Raw genomic sequence first — 25,758 nt, 5'->3', positions numbered from 1 at the left:
TTGCCAACTTTAAAATGTTGAGATCTTGTTGACCTCGGATACTAATGCTGTATTTTCTCATTTCCTGCATTCCTTATTTCAAAATTCCACTGTTGCAAAAGTGGAGAGGAAAAAAAGGGCGTCACAGTCTACTGAAGGAGAAAATAAGCTGTTAGTTCAACTGAATTCAAAACACTGTTTGAGATATTTAAGAAAAAAAAAACTTTATTTGTGACGTATTAACAAAACACATTACCAGATTGATTAAATCATAAGAATCACTATGATCACCTTTACAATGATGAGCAGGTGTACAAAAAAGTTATTAACAGATCTGCACTGTCACAGTCGACTGGTATGTGCCACTCACCGCCACACCCAACGACTGAGGAACATTCACTATACACAAGCAGAGAATACATCAACTTTATTTTTTTTTATTTCATTTTTTTGTATTTTGATATTTTTTTTCTTATTTTTCTGCCTTTTTCTCTACTGGGCAAGGGAAAGGTACAGAGGGTGAGCAAAGTATATAATTTCACAATAGTGTCTTTTTGATCATCATTTCAAAGTTGAACACAAGTTAGTTTAAGGACTGATTTTCTTATCCATGAAAATCATATGGGTAAAAACAGAAAGAAAAAAAGGCATTTCATAGCATAACACAATAGCATTATGTTTATCTAGAAGATTAAATTTATTTTCAACATGATAAGAAAATGTGTTTCTTTTAGGTTTTTCCACAAATTGCTGCTGCCATGTCTGTATTTACTGTATGTTTGTGTCTGTAGGGAGAGGTGTGTGTATTGTCTTTGAGAATGTGTATCAGAGGTATATGTAAATATTCCAATACGCATTTCCCAGTGGAAAAACATATCTATGTATATATATATATAGTATCTATATAGGATCTGTTTCCTTTGCTTATAACATGCAAACAGCCACTTGGTGATCTGACAGCACAGAAGTACACCTGAAGAACAGGGCAGGTGAGGAGGGAATAGTGTGCATGGGAAGGACTGAGCAGCACCTATATACCCCTATAGTGATTGGTAATATGGTGGTCTAATAAAAGGAACAGCGAGGTGAGATTTTATGACACTTTCAATCATGTTGACGCTGCTCCCATTTCTACCACACTATGTTTATACACAATATCAGTGCCAAAACTTCCCAGCAAACTTTTTCCCCCCATATTCATGTGGAGCCATAAAGCAAAAAAAGGGAAATTTTAAGGTGATGCCAGGTGAAGCCAATGAACTTTTGTCACGTTTCAGTCACAATTTTTATTATAATAGTAATTATCATAATTTGAATGCAGCCTCTTTGTACTGCAGCTGAACTGTACTTCCCAGTCAGTGTTAACTGCAATACATGTGCTTGTGCAAAGGCTTGTGAAATGACTTGCCCAATAGTTTCTTTGTCTCCTACACTGTATCTACACAATGGACTACTATGACTACTATTTTCTGACTCTCACTCCATCTTGCCTCATATCTAGCACAGCATAATCTCAGTTTCTGCTAAGCTCTCAGGCGTCTTCGCAATTCAGTGCATACAAGTCATGCGAGAGATGACAGAGCTGTCAACAATGAGCAACCAGAGGAGACATTCTGGCAGAAACGCCTAAACTCAGCTGAAGTTGAGACAAAAAAAATGTCTATGAGAGTGTGACATGTGTCTATATGTCTATGTGTCTGTATCTGTGTAAATATGCAAATACACACATGTTACTGTTGTACAGTTCATTGAAGCAAAGTGGAAAGATGTCCAACCATGTTGATTTGAGGAAACAGGAGTAGAGCGAGGAAACAGGCGGCGGGCAAGCACATCCTACAAGCACTGAAGCAGGCGAGGCAGTGGCGCAAGGCTTAAAGAACAACTATTTAACATTCAAAGACAGAAGAGGACGGATCGGAACAGAAATGAAGCGACAAGCAGCGTTCCTGCTTCCTAGCCATATAATACACTCCCATGTTAAGGGTGGCATTGGCCTTCAGTTTTTGGAGTTTCCACAAAGGGCTGCGTATTCTTTTCGTGTATTTTGAATTTATGTGTTCATGTGTGCGTATGTTTGATTTGTTGGATTGTGTGTAAGCGGCGGAGAGAAAATCAGTGTTTGTGTACAGTAATGTGTCTTTCAGACTGGGTGTGCTAATTCAGACCCCATTAACCTGTGTCACATTCCAAGAGAAGAAGCCATGTCAGGGGCTGGTTGCATCAGCTGCACGTAGGTTCCCTAGTTATGGCCGAAGTCGCCACAATCCCATTTCAGGCATTGCTAAAATTACAAGCGGTACCACTACAGAAATCTGTCCAAACGTAACCTTAAGTAAACGCTAAACATATTAAGCAAGCAATAAAGCAGGTGCAAATGATACAAGTCACACAAATGCACTCACTAACAATAAAGAATCTAGTTTTCTGCACGTAGCATTTTTTTTTTCTTTAGCAGTTCCCTGCTGTTTTGCAACTTGAAGAGCCACAGCCATGATTTTGAATGTTTCTGTCCATTGTCTACACATTGCACAAACACTTTGGGCTATTTTCAACTATTTAGTGTGTCATTCCTTTTTTGTTGGCATTAGATTCCATGGAATGTGAAAAATAATACGCTGAGACTCGCCTTAGGTACTGTACCTAATCTGGTTAATTGTGTCAGTGCAGTAGCTACACTATAGTGTGATGAAAATACGGCTTAAAGCAAGGACAAAATTCGATGTGTTCAGTGTGAAACAGTTCCGAGTCTCAGCTAATGCATTTTTGTGCTATAGTCCATTAAAAAAAACAGGTAAAAAAAAACCCCAATAGAATTTCCAAAAACAAAATGATGTGCTTTAGAAAATGATTAGCCTTAAAAATGACTGGTAGAAAGTGGACTAAAACATTCAAATACTAGCATTTTCCTTTAAAAGTCAAATGAGAATCGGCCATGTTTTATGCCAATCTAGTCCCAAAACCATCCAGTATATTGCTATTACTTATTTGCTACTCATTCTAACTTTTAATAATATCAAAAGATCTCACCTTTGAACTCACGTCTTAATACCTACTCTATCATTGAATTTAGCGACATGCTAATTGCAAAGGAATTAGCAGTTATGAGGCCACCACTTTATATCCTAACCTGGGAACAAACTTGCGCATAGTTGGTGCAACCCAGTCCAGGTCCTCAGCCTCCACAATGTGCTATGTTACACTGAAACAGAGCTCTTTATTGAGCGTGGTCTAACTTCTTTCAGGCACCTTGTAGTCTCAAAGGTGCTAATCCTATGTTACGCATACTATATGCTGTTGTCTTTGCTCATTTTATTATATTTTTTACGTATTTATTTTTTATAAAAGCCCACATTTTTAGATTTTCTACAACGCCTCCATAATTCTGAAGACAATAGCCCCGTTTATTATTTTTTTTAATTTTAAAGTTATTTCTTTTACTTTTTACTTACCCTTGAACTAGTCAAAAAGGAGGAGGGCCAGAGATGTCATCACAGGCAGCCTCAGTGGACAATGGTCGTTACAAATAGTACACCTTTTTTGGGTGCTATTTTTGTTGTTGTTATACAAACTGGGGGTGGGGGAAGGGGTTGGGGAAGTGGGGGTGGGCAGCAAATCACAAAGGCTAATCTAAGACAATAAATCATTTTCTGGTGTAATTTGGTCCATTCTTTCGATAAAGAGCATTTGTTTAACAAGTTCGCATGACGTTTGGAGCCAGGCCTGGTCTAATGAGGATTTGGCCACTATACAATGTCTATGCAAATATGGCGCAAGGAGGCTCCCTTGGTTCTACAATATGCATTTGGCTTATTTTTCTGGCTCTGAAATTGGGTAGTTTGTTAATAGCTTTGCTGTCATATCACCACTTCTCTAGTCATCACCGCTTTCATCTTTTCCTTTCTCCTTCTTATCTTTCTTGTCCTTCTTCTTCTTTTTCTTCTTCTTGGCGTCCTCCTTCTTGCCAAAGCTTATGAATTCACCCTTGTCATCCACAGGACCTGGGTCGTGGCGGATAGAGATGATGGCTGGAGATCCAGGAATGATGAAGGCTTCAGGTGGAATCTCTCCTGGTTTCAGGGGCTGAGGAAGGCCATAGCCTTGTCCAGCGCCGTATCTGAAGTGCCAGCTGTTGCTGTTAACTCCAGCGCCCACTGGAGGTGATAGCTCTCCACCACCTTCTCCATCTACACACACGTGATTAAAAAATGGAAAAGAACAAAAAGGAAAAAGAAAAACAATGAAAAGAGAATAATTCATTACATTTTATTTATTTGTTAAAGGAACTGTTTAAAATTTTAGGGAATCGATATACTTAGCATTCTAGCTGAGAGATTCTGATTAAAAAAAGGAAAAAAATATTAACTTTTTAAAAACATCACATTACCTGGTACCCAGTTGCACCATAGAGATGCTGGTAAGCAGACTTAAATACCTTTAATGAGAGTTAGGCTAAAGCTATCCATTTGTTTCTAAAGCTTCCAAGCTAAACTATCCCAAAAGCCAAATAATGAAAAACTCAGCTAAATAAAATAAATGCAATATCACAGACCAAAATAATTTGGAAATCTTAAAGTAAGAGCAAAGTTAAATTGAAATGACAAAAAAGGAGAAAAGAGCTGAAATCAAAGCTATATAAGATATATTAAGGAAGTAAAATCTCAAATGAAAGCATCAATTGTCGAAAGAAGTGGTAAAGATGTGTAACTTGACTGATTTTGACTGATATCAATTTTCCATTAATCTTTTATCAATGAGGTGCATTTTGTTGGTACATTTACACATACGCGTTGTATACTCTTTCAATGCGGCCTTAACACGCAGCGATATTTTGATCGTTTTGCTTGTAAGTGGTAGAAGCATGATATGATACATTTGGCATTACAGGGTTAAATGTTGGCCTGACAATAGCCAAGATTCATATACTTTAAGGAGAGCAATGCAACCCAGTTCACTGAAGGGGACTGGAGGGGACTAACCTTTAAACCACAGGGATGTTTAACTTGGCAGTGCGATTTGTATTTGGATGATGGCTGCAGCATAATCCTACTCTCATTGGAAGCCAGAGACAAGGATTCAACAGTGCATGGATGTGAAAGATTAAGAAACCCAGATTGCAAATTGACAAAAAAATAAAAAATGAAGAAGGGATCTATAGCCTATATTGAATAATTATTTTGAAACGTGAGAAAAGGACCCATCTATTGAGGTCAAAGGGTCATACATTTCGTAATGCAAAAAGAAAGCGGATGCTAGATGAGATGAAGCCGGAGAGAGAAGGGAGAGAGAGCGTGAATGAGAGAGAGGCAGTAAGAAAGATGGGGGTGGGCGGGTTTTGCAGACACGGCGCTCTCAGGCTCACACCAGTTCCCTCTGCGCTGACCTACTTTCAGCCTGGATAATATTTAGATCAAAAACGGGCCCCTACAAAAAGATTCTGTTTGATTTTTCTTTGTAGGCTATTTATGACATTGCTGGAGTGCTGAAATGATTTCAACCACTGCCCCACTGGGAAGTACACTATTTTGAAAATGTGCGCTCTTCAGACGCACAGTGTCCCACAAAGTCCCCACAACGAGTCCATTGAGTATAAAAATATATAACACGTACAGGCTACAATGACAGCAGATGTAATGGTCTCTACTGAACTGGTCAGTCAGTCGCTCTGCATTATTGTGCTGTTTAACCTCAGTGAGCATATAAAGTGTATAGGCATTCTTCATATATGATTTATCATTGACTCATTGCAAGTACATTAGATATTAAATAAAGAAACTACAATGCCAGAAAGGGTCATTGATTTTAATATAGAAGGAGTAGTCAGATAAGAGAGAAATAAATTATTAGTTCGAATTAGTTTCTGCTTGCAGAAGTGATCATTTAATTATTACACATGTTTAACATTGGCAGCCTGGCTTCTGTCAGTCTGCCCCAGGGCAGCTGTGGCTACAACTGTAGCTGCCTCCACCAGTGTGTGAATGTGAGAGTGACTGAATAGTGGCATTGTAAAGCGCTTTGGGTGCCTTGAAAAGCGCTATATCAATCCACTCCATTATTATTGTTATTATTAAATTACTTACTAGTTTAATTTGTCAGCAACTTTCTGCCAGCCCTCGCTCCTTGCTTTTGCAGCCTTTGCAGTGTTCCCTTGCGTTTTAATTAAACTCTGAAACTCCTGAAATCCCTCACTCAAGAGTTCTTGCTCTGCTGCCGAAAAATACCGAGCCGAGTGCGCTCCGTCGACATTTTCGCCGACCAATCAGAGGGTTGCCGATCAATGTTTCCACTATCGATGCGTAGCCCCTTTTACGACACCCAGTGATGTCACATTACTGCGTCCAGCTATACTAATCGTCAACAGCAGGTGTGTTCGGGGAACCGGAATAGCGAGCTCACGGTTAGCGCGATGGTTTGGTCTTGGATGTGTCATTTGATCTTGGATGTAGTGAGCGACGTACGAAGAACGGGCCCCTGATGCCTGCATGGCTTGTGTTCTTTTGTGTGTGTGTGTGGTGGTGGTGGTGGGGTTTGAACAAGCAGTGAGCATATTTGGATCAATGGATATAAAGATATCAGTTGTCAAATATCAAAACTCAAGCAGAAACTCTTAGAAGGTCTATACCTCACAGCAAACCATACTATTTGTTAGATAACTACACTAAAAATACTCCAGAAGGTACCAGAGAGACTTCCAGTTAAGTGACTCAAATTAGCTGAGGTAAAGCTTAGCGTCTACCTATCAGTCAAAGGGGCCATGGGCCTAATAATACATAGTGTTAAGCCTTTAAGCAATTTAAACAGGTGATCTCAATATATTAAAACTCACTCTAGAGTTCCCATAAAGGCCAAATAATTTCTGGTCTCCATAGAGGCTGTAAAAACATTTATTTCTGCTGTCTGGCAATTTACCATTGGGAGGGAGGGATTGGCTTAACCTTTGAGCCAGCGCTGCTTAATTTTTCATCCTGAAATGTTGCTACTTGCGTTGGTGGAAACATCTGGATCTATAATCTGTAGTAAATAAATGTTTGGATGATCTTTAGATTTTCTACAATTTTAATTTTGATTTGTAACCATGTTACCATTACCTGCTTAGAGTACCAAATGTGTGTGGATATAGTATACACAGAGCAGAGGTCAAAAAGTTTGTATTTCTCTGCATGATGTACAGAGAAGTACAATATCCACTGACACAGCATACTGAAACAAATGGGTATCGCCTTAGTGTCTTGGAACATTCTAGGGCTTCATGCACTGCTTGAAAAAAATCCAGACCTCTGGCATTGTTAATTTAAAAAACAACCCACGTTTTAATTCAGACATTTCCTGTTTAGGTGTATATAAGCTCTTCATGTCACAGAGTGCAAAATTTTAAAGAGCTTTGCTGCCTTTGTGCTGCTGTTTATCTAACATGCTCCAGCCAGTGTTTCTTTTTAACAGCCTATACTTCACAGCAAATGGATTACACTGTAACTGCTAGTGAGCAGGGAAGTATAGCGAGGAGCATGTAGTGGCACCTGATGTGAAAATATAAGGGTGTCGGAAGCCTCATTTGGTGTAACCTACATTTAAAATAGGCTACTCCGAGACATGGTTCCATCTGAAATGAATCCCTCTGATGGTTTGTGGCACACTGACATGCGACAGTCACAGTGCTCGTACATATATGTGACATGTACCACATGTATTCTGCATAGGAAGCATAAACTTTGCTTTTCCACCTGATATCCTCTAAAATGCCTTTTCTTTCTTTCTTAAAACCATGATTTTGCCAAGTCCCCTTCCCCTTTACTCCTCTGTTTTTTTGTCTCTAAATATTCCATTCAGAGATATGACCGGTTGTTATGGAAACTGCCTTCGCCCACTCCCTGCTGATGGAGGGTGCGGCTGCTGCAGCAATCTCTCAGTTAGACAGTGTTGCCAGGCAACAGGTCACATGGTGTTCCCTAGCAACACCACTACTGCAGGAACCTGCCAATCCTCTTAACCTTTCTCTCTCTGTTTCTCCATCCCCCCACACCTCGCTTTTTTTCCCTCCATCCCCCTGTACGTCTCTTCTGTTCATCTTCTAATCACAGTTTCTTTAAATGTTGCCACATCTTTCTTTTTTTTATGGCACTTTCTTGTTTTTGATAACAGCACATCTCCCCCTCTGGCATCAGACAAATGTCTCCTCATCTGCACCAAGGGTCACTTACATAAACACAGTTTTGAAGGTGCCACATTTAGATGCATCACAGCATGTCGGAAGACTTCATTGTGATAAATCGCAGCAAAGATTTCTGGCACAACTTCACCTATTTCCAAGGTGCATGGAGAGGATGAAAGAATTCACAATGCAGGAACTCCAGCAACACTTGATGGAAGATGAAGAACTTTAATAATTGGCCAATTATTAATAATTGGTCAATTATTAAAGGCTTCATTGTGATAACAGTTTGCTACAGATGTGAAAATGTGTCACAATAAAGGATGACGTGTAACAGAGAGGATAAACTTGTCTGTGCTATTGCACTAAGCCACTTCTAAAAATGTATTTCCTAATGCATCAGCAACAACTGGAAGGACCGCAGTATGCTGAGCACTCCACTTAAAGATAATATTTGAGACAATATTTGAGTCTTTATAGGGGCGGAGTTGGCCAGATGGTTTCCATCTGCTGTAAGTAAAAAAATTGCACATTTTTTGCTGCACTCTGGCAGAGGGGAATACACTAGAACTGGGAAATGATGCAGCTGGTATCTCAAACAATTTCCCAACTTCCTTTTATACAGAGAGAAAAAAATCTTTATTTATTCATGTTTACTGACAGGCAGTAAATTCATACTCTGTCCCTGGTTTGCCAAGTGATTTACTGTGATGCTACTCTTCACCCTCAAGTGTCTACGTATGTCCTAATTCCTGAAGCCAGACAGAAAATCAATGAATGGAAGCGGGGGTGGAAGAATAGGGGGACGGTTCACAGTGCTGAAACATGGTTTTGAAATCTTGCTTACCAAAGTCTTCCAGCCTCTGTGCCCTTGTAAAGTTCCACACACAAACTTTTAAGCATTAGCTCTAAGACACACTTTCTGTAAAGCACAGGTCTATGAGTCCAGCTTTCTTTACACATCAGTTGTGTTGCAACATTTTTCAGCACTGTCACCCACTCACTAACTCATTCTTATAAGAGACAGCTGCCTTTTCTGATTTCTAGCTCTTGCTTGCTGCTGTTGTGGAAAGTGACAATATTCTAGGTATGAAAGTGCTCTGCATAAGGGTCCAACGGCTCTGGTGGCTATCTGACTATGCATGTTGCTTGGCCTATGGAACTCTGCATACATGCTAATTTGTTTGTTTGCTGACAGTTACATGATGAGACAAATGTCAATTACTTATTTATGGTAAATATTAATGGTGGATAAAAAGTTATAGATTAGGGTGCTGGTTTAGCTGAGTGGGTGAGCAGGTGACTGGTTCACCTGCTCAAGTCTGACCCGTGGCCTTTTGCTGCATCTCTTCCCCTCTCTCTCTCTCTCTCCCCGCTTTCCTGTCTACCTACACTGTCTCTATCCAATAAAGGTTAAAAGGCCAAAAAAATGATCTTACAAAAAAAGTTGCAGGTAGAGATTGAACACGGGTTCTTCTTCAAAAGAGGAACCTGTCAAAATTAGGAAAAAAATCTTTAAGATTTTGGCATAAGGTGTTGACCTTGGCAGTGGGCTTCACTGTTCAGCTGCCCTTCAAGTTATATCATGATGTAAGGACAAAAACAGCTTCTCATCCATCAAAAAGTAGAACTTTTTCCTTTGCTTTATTTTATTGTTTTGTATTTTATTTTATTTCATTTCATTTTATTTTGTTTTATTGTGTTTTGGATTTTTAGTCTACTTTTTCTTGGGACACTTTTTTCTAATGTACAGTACTTTGGTCAACACTGTTGTTTTAAATGTGTTATATAAATCAACTTGACCTTGACCTAGATGGTTTAACCCAAATTATATTTTGGGCATCTGAACTATTTCTAGCTAAATATTCTGAACTACATCTAACTAACACAAAATCAGTTTAAAAAAATCTTCATCCTGTATCCTGATTCCTACATTTCCACTCACCTGCAGCACTAGATACAGTGGGCCAGTTCTGAACCAGCATGCCCTGGGCTCCCTGCATCACAGAGGACTCCTCCATGTGGACGGAACTGAAAGGCAATCACATTTAGTCAGTGAAAAATTTGCAAACATTCAAATATTTAAAAATAGGACACATTTTCCTTAACATTCGGAGATTTTGTTATGAAATTCAAATGATTGTTGGTGCAGACCCTGGAATCCATCCACAACTGAGCAATTTAAAATAATAGTCTAATAAGATGACATTTCTGTTTAATATAAGGCAAATTAAGTGGTATTCAAATAGCTTAAAAACTTTCAAACAGCAATACTGATTATTTTAGACATTGACAGTGGCTTTCTGGCTCTCCAGAAAGAGAAATTGTGGATACATTCATGTGGTCTTGTTGTAAGTGGGTACAGCCCCCCACCCCCACTTTAAAAAAAAACCACCCTTCAGGCTGAATACCTGTGCTTTGCCTCATATGACAGAATATCTAAAGACTCAGGGCTTTTGTAATGCATTTAAATTGGTCTAGGAATAGCTATGAAGAAAGACGGAGCACATAAAAGAATGAGCGACTTTTCACAGAATAGAAATATGCATACTGACGACTACTGTAGGACTACATGAAGTGCTCTTTAAACTTTGCTGCTTATAATGGAAACTGAAAATAGCTGTTCTGTCCCAGATAACCAGCTGTTTTATGTGGTTGTGTTTGTGGTTGAAGTTGACCAGGATTAAGAACCGCTAAAACAGTGCGCACCAGTATACACTATAACTACACTAAAATACTATAACTATGGCCAAACACCTTGCTACATGAAAACAGTGCCACTTGCAAAGAATAACAAAGGTGCACTGCAAGTCTTCATTTTCATTCATTTTGGAGCTTCCATGTAAAATATGACTTGACGGATTTCTGCACTTGTAATCGTTCCATAGCTTTTGAAATTTATAAGCATAATGAACTATCCTGATCCATGCTCAGTGTTTTGAATAGTAATTGAATATGTCTAAATGACTTTGATATCACAATAGAATAATGCATAAAATGCATATGTTTCATTGTGTGCCTTTAAAAAAAGTAATTCAACACTTTAAGTGACAAATACTTTCATATTCACTTTGAAATAATAGCATAATGTAGGTTAATGTAGTTGTTACATGTTTATACAAATACATAAGAATACTACTGATGGCAATAGTATATATAGAGCTTTTCAAATGTAGAGCTTTTTAAAAAGATCAGTTAAACCAGTGAAAAAGTCATTTAACAGTCTATCAATCAAATTTTTTACTAATTACAGATTTAGTACAGTGTGAGACTTTGTTTTGCCATCATTTTTGGGTGTGCTAGCTTTTCATCTTCCCTGTGATCTTTGTTTCACCTTGTGTGTGTTAGCAGGGGCTGAGCTGTAAGAAGCACAGTAGGGGAGAAACAGGTGAAGTGAAGACAGCAAAACTATTTAAGTTAAAGAGCACTTGGTACTTTTCTACGAGTGCAATAAGCCTACCAACAAATGTTAATCCGTTTGCATCCAAGGATGAACAGATGTCGATCCCAGATGTCTGAAAATCAGGCCAAAAATATCAGCATTTTCTAAATCAGCCAACCTGAATCTGCCAGCAGTAACAAGGTTGCTAGAAGTTCTCCTTCTGATGATAGGAAAGCTAGTTCTGGCCAGTGCCCTAGCAACCCCCAAACAAGAGGAAGAGATCTGGCTTTCACCTACACTGGCTGCTAGAGAGAAAGACTAACAAGGGTACAATTAGGTGCAAAAATAGGAATTTAACTCAGTTCTGAGAAAGAAAAACAATTATTTTAGTTTGTCCAATTATCTGAGTGACTGAGCAAACCTGCCCCTTTCCATCCTGGTCTCCAGTTTTTAAGCTAAGGGAAGCCAACTGACAGCTTGCTTTATAGCGTTATCTTTACCACGCTGACACCGTGGTGTGAAAACAATCACATTTGAGGAAATGCATTTGGCAGAAAGTCCAAATATTTGACTAAATATGAGTGTATGAGCTTATATAAAACTGACACACCCACCCTAGCAAAAAATCTTTTCCCTCATCCATTTGTTATACATATATAGTTAATTGTTGTTGACTAGGTTTTTCTGCAGCACATTAATACTATCATCTGCAACCTGCATTATCTTGATTTCCCCATGAAGAAAAAATGACCAGGTGTATTCTAAGCAGTTTGATGTATACGAATATGACACAGAAAGTACTGATGTACTGCACTTCTGTCTACACTCAGAATATGGGTCAACAGTGCTGGTGTTACATGCTGGTACATTACAGCACGCCTGTGTTGTGGCTAAGTGTTGATGTGAGCCATCTCTGTGTCTCTGTGTGTTTTACAGTCACTGTCATTTAAGAAGTGGCAGCGGCAAATTGCAGTGATGATTTATCTGAATCCATGTCATGTAACAGTGACTTGATGACAGAGTGCACATGATCCATACAAATTAACACTAATATCCAATTAAATCAACTTAGACTAAGAAGATGACTTCACAAATGAGCGGTAAGCACTGGTACCATGAAATTTGGGAGAGTTTTGCAGAAAGCATAGGCGTGTGAATAGTAAACACATTAATTCCTGATGTCCCTGCTGTTTTTAGATCAACTTATGGGGAAATAAATGACATTTTCTGACATAATCATGGGAAAACTGTTAAGTTTTGTTTTTGGGTAGAATTTTTTCTAATCGTTGGTGCTTTTTTCTATGATCCTCTTCATTTCAGTATTCTCTGATTTGCAGCTAATGACACTGCTTAAAGTGTAGTGCTTCATTAATTAGATATATGTAGGTGGGAATACTCGAAAGAGCAAGCACACTAAAATCACAACAATCTATTGTTGACACAATACCTAGGAGAGGTTTCAAGCCCAAATCTTAGAAATCATGATTTTAGGAGAGGATAATCATGGCTAGAGTACTACAGTGTTTGTAGACTTAAAACAATTCAAATGTTTTAGTTTAATATGTCTTTGGAGGTGTTGTTTTGTGTGGATTTGGTCTAACAATAAGAAGTGGAAAAACTTAGAGATGTAAAAAAACATCATCTTTGCACAATAATATGTGATACACAGAGAAATGCAAACGCATGCATGGGGTGGTGGTGAGGGGCAGTTGTACATGCAGACACTGAAGCACATGTGCATGTGATAATCTAGGAAATGTCATCATCTGCCTGTTTGTCCTTCATGCTTCCAGCTTAAAGACTGCAAGTGAGGGAGTGATGCTCAGAATGTAGATGACCTATATAGTATTTCACTGCAGAGGACCAAGGCTATGAATCCAGTGACCGAACCGCAAAGGCCTTTTCCCAAAGGGAGAGGTTGAGGTTAAAGGTTCAAACAAATGCTTAGGCGCCACTCACAGTCATTTCTGAAAAGCTACAGCATTAGTGTTGCAGTAGCTTTTTGAATCATTTCCATAGAGGTGTAGGGATAAATGTAACTGTAACATGTGAATAAATCATTTGCTTGGGGAATCGTATATGCTATAGTTGCAAGAGCAAAATGAGGGGTCTCTCTAATGGTGCAGACTAGATGGCGGCAGGATGAGTAGAGTGGAAAGGTGGAACCTTTTTTGAGATGATAAAAAGTTGCACAAGACTTTAACGTGGAAAATGCTTACCTCTGCACCCCTGCCCTCAAAGATGCAGAATATCTCCAGTCAGCATTCGGGGCTTTGGGCTGAGCGAGCAAGAGGGAGAGAGAGGTTGCGAGAGAAAAGAAAATGAAGGAGAGAGAGGTAGAGACAGAGAGGGAGGATGAAGAGAGTAAGTTTAGCTTGATCTCATACTGTGCAGAGCCATGGCCTCATCAATTAATCATGATACGCATCCCAGCTCTGGACGTGATAGGAACACTGCAGTTGTGTCACTGATTACAAGCACAAACACACACACTTATGCACGCACGCACGCACGCACGCGCGCGCACACACAAACACACAAACACACACACACGAAAGGACTTTAATAAGGACAATGACTGCAAGCCATATTGACAGCTTCTGGACAGTCTCTCATTCCACTGTTCTGTAAATGTGTGAGCTGGGAGAGTAATGCCCTTTAAAGGAATACTATGATGACAGTACAGACTGATGCGTATGTGTTTGTGTGTCACTGGAGTAAATCTGTCTGCTCCTGATGAACCTAGCTGAGTGCTTCAAATTCCCAGCAGCCCTCTGGTAAATAATTGCCTTTAAACTCCAATAAAAAAGAGAGACCAGCCACATCCACTATCTCTGGCCTGCATTGGTCCTTGCTATATTAAGATACGGCTATCTCAGCTATCAACACATAGTATTTATAAAAGTATTTCCTCTTTACTTGTGTTCCTTTTCTGAATATCTCATCTAAAACATTAAATTATCATTAATCAATGGTAACTGTATGGACACATTTTAATAGTACATAGCACATTCTATACTTGCACTGAAAACCTGATAAACAAAATTCCACATGAGCACAGAAATTTAAAAAGTATTGGTGAAGTTCAGATCTGGGGCTTGAGGCTATTCACCATTGAAAGCCTGCTAGGACTCCCAGAAATAAGTGGAAGTCCCAATATGATTTTGGTCATTGTAGATTTCACTGATGATTCTACATTTAAGTTCAAAGAACGTCCCCCTCTTTGCAATATAAATGGCATAGAGGGGCAAGTCATTGTTTTAATGAGCTAAAGCGCTATATAAATACAGGCCATTTACCATTTACAAGTTAATGCTTCACAGCCATTAATTATGCCGGACTCTTTCATAATCATGTTCTTCATGAGTAGGCACATGCACAACGCTGAATTTAAAAAAAAGCTGTGTTTAAGAAACAAACCTGCGCTGGCAGCAGCAAGTGTCCCAGATAAAGAAAGCACATCATATTCCTTAGTTCATATCAGGGGGGAGTATTTTTTGCTGGTAGACCCAGCCCATTTGAGTAAATTTAATTTGCAAGGCTGATGAACACAGTGTGGAGGTTAATTTCATTTACACTGCTACACTTGTCTTGATCAGATTTATTTTTAAAATAACTAATTTACCAGAGACTGCCACCTGCTAATTAAGACAGGGAACTCGTGGAAAATCCAAACCTTCAACATCATATAAATTAAAAAACAACAACAACAAAAAAGCAAAAAACTAAAAATAACTGAAAAAATGAATATTTGCATCATCAGCAAGCATTAGTGATAAAAGCAGAATGTGTCACCCCAAACTTTTTTGCAAGAGTCATTTAAGACATAATCTAAATGACTTTAGAATAACTTTAAAATAAACACAAATGGAAATAATGTGCTCAGGAAATCACATAAGCCAAACCCTTGATTTTAATATTGCCAGTTAAAAAGCTCTATTATTAAATGAGGTTAACTCATTAATGATTCTCTCTTTTTTTTTTAAAAAATCACCCAGAAGTCATAAATGCAATACAGCCATAAAAATAAACCTCAAAACTAACCATAATCAGAAATCAAGTCAGGAAACCCCAACTGCTCCTATGTCACTGCCTTACTCAACACAACAAAAACACAGACAAATCAAAACTGCATGCAAAGAGGGTGACCAAGTAGTAGGAATGATACATGACCTGTTCCTGGTGTAGACGTGATGACAATCTCAAGGTGAAACACAAATCTCTGAATCATCAGAAATAACATAGGACCCTTGAAAAGCATCACAACTGACACTAATTCGGTGTGAGTGCTGAGCTAGGCTACACTGAGTGAGTTTGCAGTGCAAGTGGGAACTAAACAAAGAGACTGAAGCTTGCAGGGATTCAGTTCAGGAGAGGGTAAAAACCTGATGTGCAACATGTCATCTCCCTGCAGCAACAAAGTGACAGTGACAGAGAATATGGTAACACTGCACACTGGCACCATATTGGAATGAAAAGTCCGGTTTGGTATGTTTAAAAGTGCCTAATACTGCTTACACCTTGGTCAAATTCAAGACACTTTTTAAAACTTGAAGGTTCCTGACCTTCCGGCTATGCGAACAAAAGGTAAAAATAAAAAATTCATGACCCACCTCTGGGCAGATTTGGAGGGAGGCATCGGGCATGCTGAGTCTGCGTACAAATCCACTTCCACTGGTGAAAAAGCGGTCGGCACCGCTGCCCCAGGTGCCGCTGATGGGTCGTCCTGTGTTGTAGAACATGAAAGTGTCACTGCCAGACGTGGCAGTCAGGCAGGTCTTGTAGCAGTAAGTCTTCGTTAGGGAGCCATTCCCACGTACTTCGATGTAGTGAGGCTCCACTTTAAGGTCTCTCCGAAGCACCACATTGTTATTAGGCTGGCCTGGAGCTCCACTGCTGCCACCTCCGCCAGCACTCACGCTGCTGTTCCCACCATCTGGAGGGGGTTTCTGTGACACACAGCATGGGGAACAGGACCCAGGCTGGGTGCAGTAGGCGTGGCAGCGGACAATAGCCAGCACCACCACAGTGACCAGGAAAACAAAGGTCGTGGCACTCAAAGCCACGGTCAAGTAGACGGTCACTTTGGACAAAGGGATTGGGCCTTGAGGTCGCATAATCCTCTTGGGATCAGACACCACTTTTGGTGGCACCTCCATGACTGCCACGTTAATAGTAGCAGTGGAGGAAAGAGCAGGCTGGCCATGATCCTTTACAAGAACAGTTAGAGTGAAGGAGGTGGAGTTGTCTTCCAAGATCCTCCGAGTGGTCCTGATCTCTCCGTTGTGTTCATGCACCTTGAACAAGTCCGGGTCAGTGGCTGTCTCCAGCACATACCCCAGCCAAGCATTTGGACCAGCATCTGCATCGTATGCCACCACTTTGGTCACAAGGACACCAGGTTCGGCATTCTTTTGTACCGTCTCCAAGGAGCGCGTGCCATTGCCAGGGGGGTTGACTATCAGTGGTGCATGGTCATTCTGATCCATTATATAGATGTAGACTGTGGCGACGCGGCTGAGCGGAGGAATGCCCCCATCTTGGGCTTTGACCTGGAAGTGAAACTCTCTCAGTGACTCATAGTCAAAGGCTCGCAGGGCATAAGCCTCCCCTGTATCGGCCTTCACAGACACATATGAGGTGACAGGAATGCCGTGGTTGTTGTCATTGAGCACTGTGTAGGTGATGCGTGCGTTCTCTTTGATGTCGGCATCTCGAGCTTTCACAGTACACAAAGAGGCCCCGGGGGCATTGTTCTCAGCCACATAGACTGTATATGAGGTCTGTTCAAATCGTGGAGGGTTGTCATTAACATCTGCCACATCCACCTGTATAGTCTTCTGGGAGGATAGGGGAGGATTTCCTCCATCTGTGGCACTCAGAGTGACATTGTAGGCATCAGTGGTCTCACGGTCCAGAAAGGCTGAGGTAACCAGAGTGTAATAGTTTCTGAATGACTTGATCTTGAATGGAAGGCCTGCTGGGATCTCCAAGTTCACCTGCTTGTTAGCTCCAGAGTCTCGATCAGTAACACTAATAAGGGCCACAACTGTGTCTGCACGGGCATCCTCCCTCACGGGGCTCGACAGAGATGACAACACTATCTGAGGGACGTTGTCATTCACATCCACAACCTCTACTACCACCTTACAGTGTGCTGCCACAGCACCGGGGCCCCTGTCCATTGCCTGAATGTACATCTCATAGGAGTTAGTCTCTTCATAATCAACATTGTTTCTCACTCTTATCTCTCCTTTATTAGTGTCCATGCTGAACATCTGCCTCACTCTCTCCGGGGTGTAGCTGCTGAAGGAGTAATAAATCTCCCCATTTGTGCCCTCATCCAGGTCAGTTGCATTCAGTTTGATCACCAGGGTGTCTTTGGGGGAGTTTTCTAACACTTTCACTTTGTACACTGAGCTGTCAAATGAGGGAATATTGTCATTTGAGTCCAGTACCCGGACACTGATTTTAGTCGTCCCCGTTTTTTCCGGCGTCCCACCATCCACAGCACTTAGAATTAATTGATGGTAAGGCGTCTGCTCGCGATCAAGGGGCTTTTTGAGCACAAGCTCGATGTGCTTTGTATTTAGAGAGGGTTTGTTAGAAACCAGCGCGAAATGGTCGTTTGTGCTAAGCTGATACATGCGAACAGAATTTGACCCAGTATCTGGATCTTGAGCGTTTTCAATTGGGTAACGAGACCCCGGTAAAGCAGACTCTATTATTTCCAATTGATACTCGTCTCTGGGGAACTGCGGCGCATTGTCGTTGGCATCTACAATCTCCACCTCGACGTGGTGCACTTCAGTGGGGTTTTCAATCAGCACCTCTAGATTAATGAGGCAGGTGCTGGATAAATCGCACAGTGCCTCCCTGTCAATCCTTTCATTGACAAGCAATTTCCCATTTTTGGGGTTGACAATCACATTGCGTTTGCCGCTGTTGGAGGTTACCTTGATTTTTCGGGTGGCGAGCTTTCGAATATCCAGCCCCAAGTCATGCGCTAGATCACCAACCAGTGCCCCATTTTCTAGTTCTTCTGTAATCGAATATCGTAACTGTCCAAATGAAAGGCCACAAAATAATGAAAATATCACAAAATAAAAAGGCACATTATTCCCTATCCGGTTGCACAGCCCAGCCACAGCCATTGCAAGCTCACAGGATCCGCAGACGGATTAAATGCAGCCTTCCGCCTTTTTAGCTTGCAGTATCTCGCATCCCAGCACCTCATTAAGGTGGGCTAATTGGTGTCCCGGTAAATGAAACAGAAGCGGCTCATCCACTGTGATACCCGGCTGAAGCGAATCCTCTCCAGCGCATCCATATTACCTTTGTCCGTGAGGCGCTTTTTTTGTCTCCAATGCGCGCTGCTGACGGGTGTGTTTCCCTGTCGCTGGAGCCGTCAGATAATCAAGGCAGGCGAAGTTTTACCTTATGGAATCGGAAAAGACTGCTGTCCCTTTCAAAATAAAATTATAAGCGGTCTGTGCCCAAGTTTGCTTGCACTAGAAGAGAAGAAAAAACGATTTAACCAATCCAATGTGTGGGATTATTTTAGGCGCTGAAATAAAAGGAAAAAGGTCACAGCTTGGCGAGGAGTTCTGTAATTCCTTACTTAGAAAAAAAATTGTAAAATTTTGAACCATTATGAATAATAATTTGTTCATAATCACATAAAAATTTGTGATATGTCACTTAACTATTACCATTTTAAATAGTTATTTTAGTATTGATTAAAGACTTTTATGTGAGACGTGATGCTTGAAATGTATTACATTTTTTTTGTGCCTCATGTTGTATGACATGATTAAAAAGTATTATGTTTATGTATTTAATTTAGTTTAATAAATGGAACTATGAACCAAGCACTACGGATCAAATATTTACACAGTATGTTCTGTGCAAAAAAAGCAGTGGTCTGTTCATATTAGGTTTATTTTGAATGGATAACCGGAACTCATAAAATTCAATGTAGGTGACTTGACCTTGGAAGGACACTATCCGCCCTAGCGCGCACTCAGATTTCAGCTCTCTCCTCTCCGCTGTGGCGCAGCTCCCCGCTTCCCCCTCCACCCATTTCTCTCCTCTCATCCCCCCATTGCGATGTCGGTGTAAGGTCTGTGAGCTAACCACATATTAAAGCACCTCCAGAAAAAAAAAAGAATGGCGACCACACAAAAAGACCACATAAATATTTGGCGTATGCATCCAGTCTTACCAGACTTTCATCCGGTAATTAAAATTAGCTGTGCAGCATGTGGCAAAATATTAATCGCAGACTTACAGGGAATTGATGATATAACGTGAATATTTAGTTAAAATGTTTTATTTGGCAGATTCTCTTGGATTCACTATTGCGCAAGAAGTGAGGGGCGGTGGTAATGAATGGATCCGCCGAAATTCTCAGCGTAATAAAATACAAACGTGGGGAAACGTGTTCACAAACACAGACACATGTCCGGGAACTGGCTCATATTTGTCGTCCTTTGTCTGCTCCGAAGTCGCAAGGATGGTTAATTTGCCAGTGGCGATTCTGCAGCGCAGCCTACCGCATGGCGATCATTTAGGCAAGGCACAGCAGCAAGAAAGCATTGTACTGACAATCACAAGCTCCTCTCCACATGGATCACTGTCAGAGGCAGACCTCAGACTGTCAGGTCACATAATCGTATTAAAGAAGCCCCATAAAGGACCCCATAAAGCAGAAGTCTCATTCCTTGTATGAAACGTGATATACGATGTACAGGTGAATGATGACTATATATATATATATATATATATATATATATATATATATATATATATATATATATATATATATATATATCAAATCAAATCAATTTATTTATATAACACTTTTCACAGGATAAAAACCACAAAGTGCTTCACAGTAATATAAAACAGAATACATTAATAATCAAACATACAGCACAAATCTAATTAAAAGCCAATCCAAATAAATGAGTCTTAAGCTGCTTTTTAAAAGAATAAATACAATCAAGGCAACGTAATGATGGAGGGAGAGCAGTCCACAACCACCTCTAGTCTTAAAACGAGTTCGTGGGACTACCAACAGCCTTTGATTAGATGATCTCAGGCTGCGAGAGGGAGCGTGGGGTTCTAAAAGATCAGAAATGTAAGCAGGGGCATCACAATTCAAAGCTTTAAAAGTCAGTACCAAGATTTTAAAATGAATTCTAAAATGTACTGGAAGCCAGTGTAATGAACGTAACACTGGTGTCTTAGTTAAAAGCCTTGCGGCAGCATTCTGGACTAACTGGAGACGGTCAAGATTCCTTTTGCCCAAACAAAGAAAAAGACTGTTACAACAATCTAAGCGAGATGAAATAAAAGCATGAATAACCATTTCTAACTCAGACTGCAAAGTTCGCAGTTTGGAGATGTTTCTTAGCTAAAAAAGGCAATTCCTAAACAACTGGCAAGAGTGTTGTTCTAGGGACATGGCAGAATCAAAGATCACACCAAGGTACCTGAGGCTCAGGTGAACAGATGAGCCAAGAGAACCAAGATGCTGTTTGATTAGAGATATCTAATATAATATATGTGTGTTTGTGTGTGTGTGTGTGTGTGTGTGAAGGGGGGGGGGGGGGTAGTACTAAAGGAGCAACAGAATCATAGGAAATGATCATAAATCACAGAAAACCATGACAGAGGTTTGCTAGGTCAGTAACCATGGCTTGGGGTAGAGCCAGAACATAACACCTATCACACTATGAATACAAAGGAAGCTCTACTGATTACACATTATGAAGCTCAGAGCTTTATGGTGAATAACAAGGAAGAGTAATAGCAATTTGAGGTGAAAGCTAGCAAACCACTGGAAAAAAAATGACTTGTATCATTTCAATGTAAAAGGGCAGCATTTTGTTTCTGATTAAGCTAAGGTCTGGGAAATCGTTCCAAATCAGGAAAGCAAAGTCGGTCACAACAGCTGGCAAGGCTGTCCTGATAGCCTTAAGCAGAATAGATCACTGGATGAATGCATCCAATGGAGGAAAGCCATAATGTCTTCTTTGGCTATTTATGCACAGTTAGCTGGACCACTAGAATGTGTTGCAATAATAATCAAAGTTTTATCAGTATTTCTGCAACAAAACATCACTTTAATGTCAATGCCATATGCTACTGAGATATCATGAATCACCACATAGCTGAAGTAAAGAAAAAATGAGGAGAAAATAGGTTAAAACAGCCATCGATGTGTTTTTATTTAGTACACAGAAGATATTTTGCTACTTGCACAAAGCTGTTTCCCATCCTGCCCTAGAATTAGCATGTCTTTAGTCCCTAATTTGGATTTTTACAAGCTATTAAATTTCATCTTGGTGCTAATGCAGGGTTGTGATAGTGAAAAACAACAGGCACAAAAGAATTAAAGGTTTACAATATTAAGTCTCAGACCTCCTGTGTGAACTCCACACAGTTATGAAACAATATAATGATATGATAATAATGTAATAAAAAATATAATTAAGTAATTATTGAATATCGCCATATATAGAGAGGAGATAGAGGAGGTGGTGGACAAAATGGTGGTGGCTAACCAACCGGACATAGTGGTGGTAGACAAACATGAGAAGACGGCTGCAGTGATCGATGTAGCGGTTCCGAATGACAGCAACATCAGGAAGAAGGAACACGAGAAGCTCAAGAAATACCAAGGGCTCAGAGAAGAGCTCGAGAAGATGTGGAGGGTGAAGGTGACGGTGGTCCCAGTGGTAATCGGAGCACTAGGTGCGGTGACTCCCAAGCTAGGCGAGTGGCTCCAGCAGATCCCGGGAACAACATCGGAGATCTCTGTCCAGAAGAGCGCAGTCCTGGGAACAGCTAAGATACTGCGCAGGACCCTCAAGCTCCCAGGCCTCTGGTAGAGGACCCGAGCTTGAAGGATTGACCGCCCACAGGGGCGAGTGGGGAATTTTTATATATATATATGTGTGTGTGTGTATGTGCATGTTATAGATAGACACATTTTTCATTCAGATATTCTCCTTGCTGTTCACCTGGTTATAGGAACCATTTTGCATTTGTTGCATAAGACTTCTGTTTCCATAGCAACAGCAATTTGATGAATATGTGAGCTAAATTGGATGTGCTGTCCTCACACAGATCTATGCTTATTTATATTCCAACATAAAGAAAGGTCCGTGTTACACTTACCAACAAAGAAAGAAGTGTGGGAGTACACCTTTCACCACAGAGATTTTTGAACTGATCTTAACTTTGCCTGCTGAGGAAAGTCTGTGCCTGTTCATGTTAATGTTCGATTTAACACAAGCCTTTTGTGACTTCTGCGACAGACATGGCCATTTTGCCAAACTGCACAGTATTTAATGGACTCCTGCTTGCATCTAAAACAACCAGCAGACGCATCATAAATGAGTGCAGCAGTAACCCCATGGCAAGGGCAACCATGCACATAGATAACCGGCCACAGGCATCACTCAAGATGGAGCATAAGTCACACTGCACTTCACTCCATCATAGTACATCCAGAAGATTACCCTCCAGTTCAACATTCACTATTTCCATCACTGGTCTCCCTGCGAGTGGGAAGCTTGCTTATTGGTATCCTGGTTATTCGTGTTTGTATATCCACATCTTTAATATTCAATACATACAACAAATTACAACAAACACACCAAAATAGACAGATTTTGTCTGTGGAGATCTAGTGAAATAAACGGTAAATTTTGTAGATTCTGCAACAGATTTGTATCAGTGTCTTGTCCAGTGTGTCTCTCTAAATCAGAGTGACAGCCTGGTCATGTCCTTTTCTGCAATAATGTAATAACTGTTTTATCTTTGTCACACAGCCTCCTCACAAAATCAAACAAATGACAGGGATACTTTGCAGGAAACCTCTTTAGTTTTCTTTTAGCTGTAGTGAAGACCAAAGCTCTAGGTGATAAGACTCATGACCCCATTGTGCATGGGCTCCAGCCAGGGTATCTTGGCTGCTCATCTGACTCATGCATAAATGGGTCAAGTTCTCACATGCTGTCTGACACTTTGACCGATAATGCTGCCAATCTAATAGCAACATGGGTTCCTAAATGAAACAACAAGGGTAAGCTTGTGTAGCAGGTAAAGCTGCTCTGATCTGACCTGATTAAATCAAGCGTTTAAAATTGTTTTTTTCTGAACATCATATCCAGATGACAAGTGTGATAACTATTTTATACTGGACGATCCAGCATTGCTCCTCTTCCATCCTCAGAAGTCAGACTGACCCAGTAACTTCTTGCCAAATCTGAGTGATGTCTTTATTATCCGATTTTAACAAATATGGGTCAGGTAAACCTTGTTTAACTCCGCCGTTGGAGGAGTTAAAGGAGGAGGGTTGGGCCTGGGGTTAGCAACCCCACCCCAGAGAAAATCTCAACCACTACAGGAAATGCCAATAAGAAAAACAGAGACTAACTTTCTGGAAGATGGAGGACCCCCGACAGTTCAGGGACGAATGACGCTAGGTGGTGAAAGCCGAAAGGAAGCCACCGAACCGATTCTCCTTTCAACCAGGAGAACCACTCTGGAGATCTAACTTTGGTGGCCCATACCCTGGGAGTGGTGACGGCAGTAGTAGTAGAAACCTACGGTAGTTTAGAAAAAACTGTAATGCTAAGTTGGAGTAGAGATTCCCTGCTAAAGGATAATCTTAATATTGCAAATACAATAAGTCTTAAGAGTGCACACATTTTACCATTGTTCACATTGATTAAGAGTTTCTAAATAATATTTTTGCCAAGGTTATCTGACTTTGCCTGAGTGTTCTGGTAGTGTAAGCGTCGACCTCACAGATTTTTGCCAAAAGTATTTGATTGTCTGCCTTCACACACATATAAACTTGTGTGACATCCCATTCTTTAGGGTTCAATATGATGTGGGTCCATCCTTTGCAGTTAGAACAGTGTCAACTCTTCTGAGATAGGCTTTCCACAAGGATTGGAAATATGTTTATGGGGATCTTTGACCATTTTTCCAGAAGCAAATTTGTGAGGTCAGACAGTGATGTTGAATGGGAAGCCTGGCTTGCAGTTTCCGCCCTAATTCATCCCAAATATGCTCTATCAGGTTGAGGTCAGAACTTTGTGCAGCCCAGGGAAGTTCTTCCACACCATTCATGTCTTTATGGACCTTGCTTTGTGCACTGGTGTGCAGTCATGTTGGAAGAAAAGAGGCCATCCCCAAATTGTTCCCACAAAGTTGGGAACATGAAATTGTCCAAAATATCTTGATATGCTGAAGCATTAAGAGTTCTTTTTACTGGAACTAAGGGGGTCAACTAAGAGGGGGACTAAGGGGGCCTCCACACACCTCCACACCATAATCCCCCACTCTACCAAACTTCAGACAAGTTCTGCTCTCGTGGCAACTGCCAAACCTAGATCTGTCCATTGGATTACCAGACAGAGAAGCGTGATTTGTCAGTCCAGAGAACACGTCTCTAGAGTCCAGTGGCGGTGTGCTTTATATCACTGCATCGGACACTTTGCATTGCAACTGCTGATGTAAGTCTTGCATGCAGCTGCTCGGCTATGGAACCACATTCATGAAATTTGGAGGTCTGTAGTGATTGACTGCAGAAAGTTGTCGACCTTGTGCACTAACCCCGATCTGTAATTTGATGTGCCCTTAGTTGCGGTTGTTCCCAATCACTTTGTTACACATCCACTAACATCTGACGGTGAAATATTTAGCTGTGAGGAACATTCACAAGTGGACTTGTTGCATAGGTAGCATCCTGCAGTTTCACACTGGAATTCGCTGAACTCCTGAGAGTGACCAATTCTTGTTTGTAGAAGCCGTCTGCATGCCTACATGCTTAATTTTATAGAACTGTGGCCGTGGAATTTATTGGAACATCTAAATTCAAAAATTTGGATGGGTGAGTGAATACTTTTTGGGAATATAATATGGGCTTATATAGAGTTATCTAGAGTGGACGATCCACAATGTAGGCACCAGATGTCTACTTTATATTTTAGGTATAATATTTGGTCACTGACTCCTTTTTTGAACTTCGTTTATTGGAGAAAAAAAAACCCTGCTTAAACATGTGTTTAAAGCAACTAAATCAAAATCACATTAATTCATAAAAAGGAGAATTGTTTTAGGTTGATTATAGTTAATGCAAATCCACACACTGAAGCTGATCTAAAGCTGATCTAAAAGAAGCTTTTACAGTGGCCAAAATATAGACTTGAGTCAGTCCAGATAATCT

General features: G+C 40.5%; 1 protein-coding gene across 1 annotated transcript; it reads right to left on the bottom strand.

Moving 5' to 3' along the window:
* Positions 1-186: 186 nt before the first annotated feature.
* On the bottom strand, positions 187-18,931 carry LOC146699855 (protocadherin alpha-C2-like). The gene is made up of 4 exons (XM_085469777.1): positions 16,121-18,931; positions 13,727-13,785; positions 10,071-10,156; positions 187-4,163 (listed from the first exon to the last, which is right to left on the bottom strand). Exons 1-4 carry the CDS (start codon positions 18,659-18,661, stop codon positions 3,850-3,852), a joined length of 3,000 nt encoding a protein of 999 aa, XP_085325903.1. The 5' UTR covers positions 18,662-18,931; the 3' UTR covers positions 187-3,849.
* Positions 18,932-25,758: the final 6,827 nt, after the last annotated feature.

This window comes from Copadichromis virginalis, linkage group LG10 (genome assembly GCF_057382275.1).
Source record: "Copadichromis virginalis isolate Kocher_CV1m ecotype Utaka linkage group LG10, C_Virginalis_male_GT1.1, whole genome shotgun sequence".
NCBI lineage: Eukaryota > Metazoa > Chordata > Actinopteri > Cichliformes > Cichlidae > Copadichromis > Copadichromis virginalis.
This window is presented reverse-complemented; position numbering and strand designations above follow the sequence as displayed.

Excerpts from the sequence above, each read along its gene's own strand:
- LOC146699855 (XM_085469777.1), bottom strand. The coding sequence starts at position 18,661 with ATGGCTGTGGCTGGGCTGTGCAACCGGATAGGGAATAATGTGCCTTTT. Across the intron at positions 13,786-16,120 it reads CCCTCCAAATCTGCCCAGAG|CCCAAAGCCCCGAATGCTGA; the intron begins GTGGGTCATGAA and ends TTGCTCGCTCAG. Across the intron at positions 10,157-13,726 it reads TTGAGGGCAGGGGTGCAGAG|TTCCGTCCACATGGAGGAGT; the intron begins GTAAGCATTTTC and ends ATTGCCTTTCAG.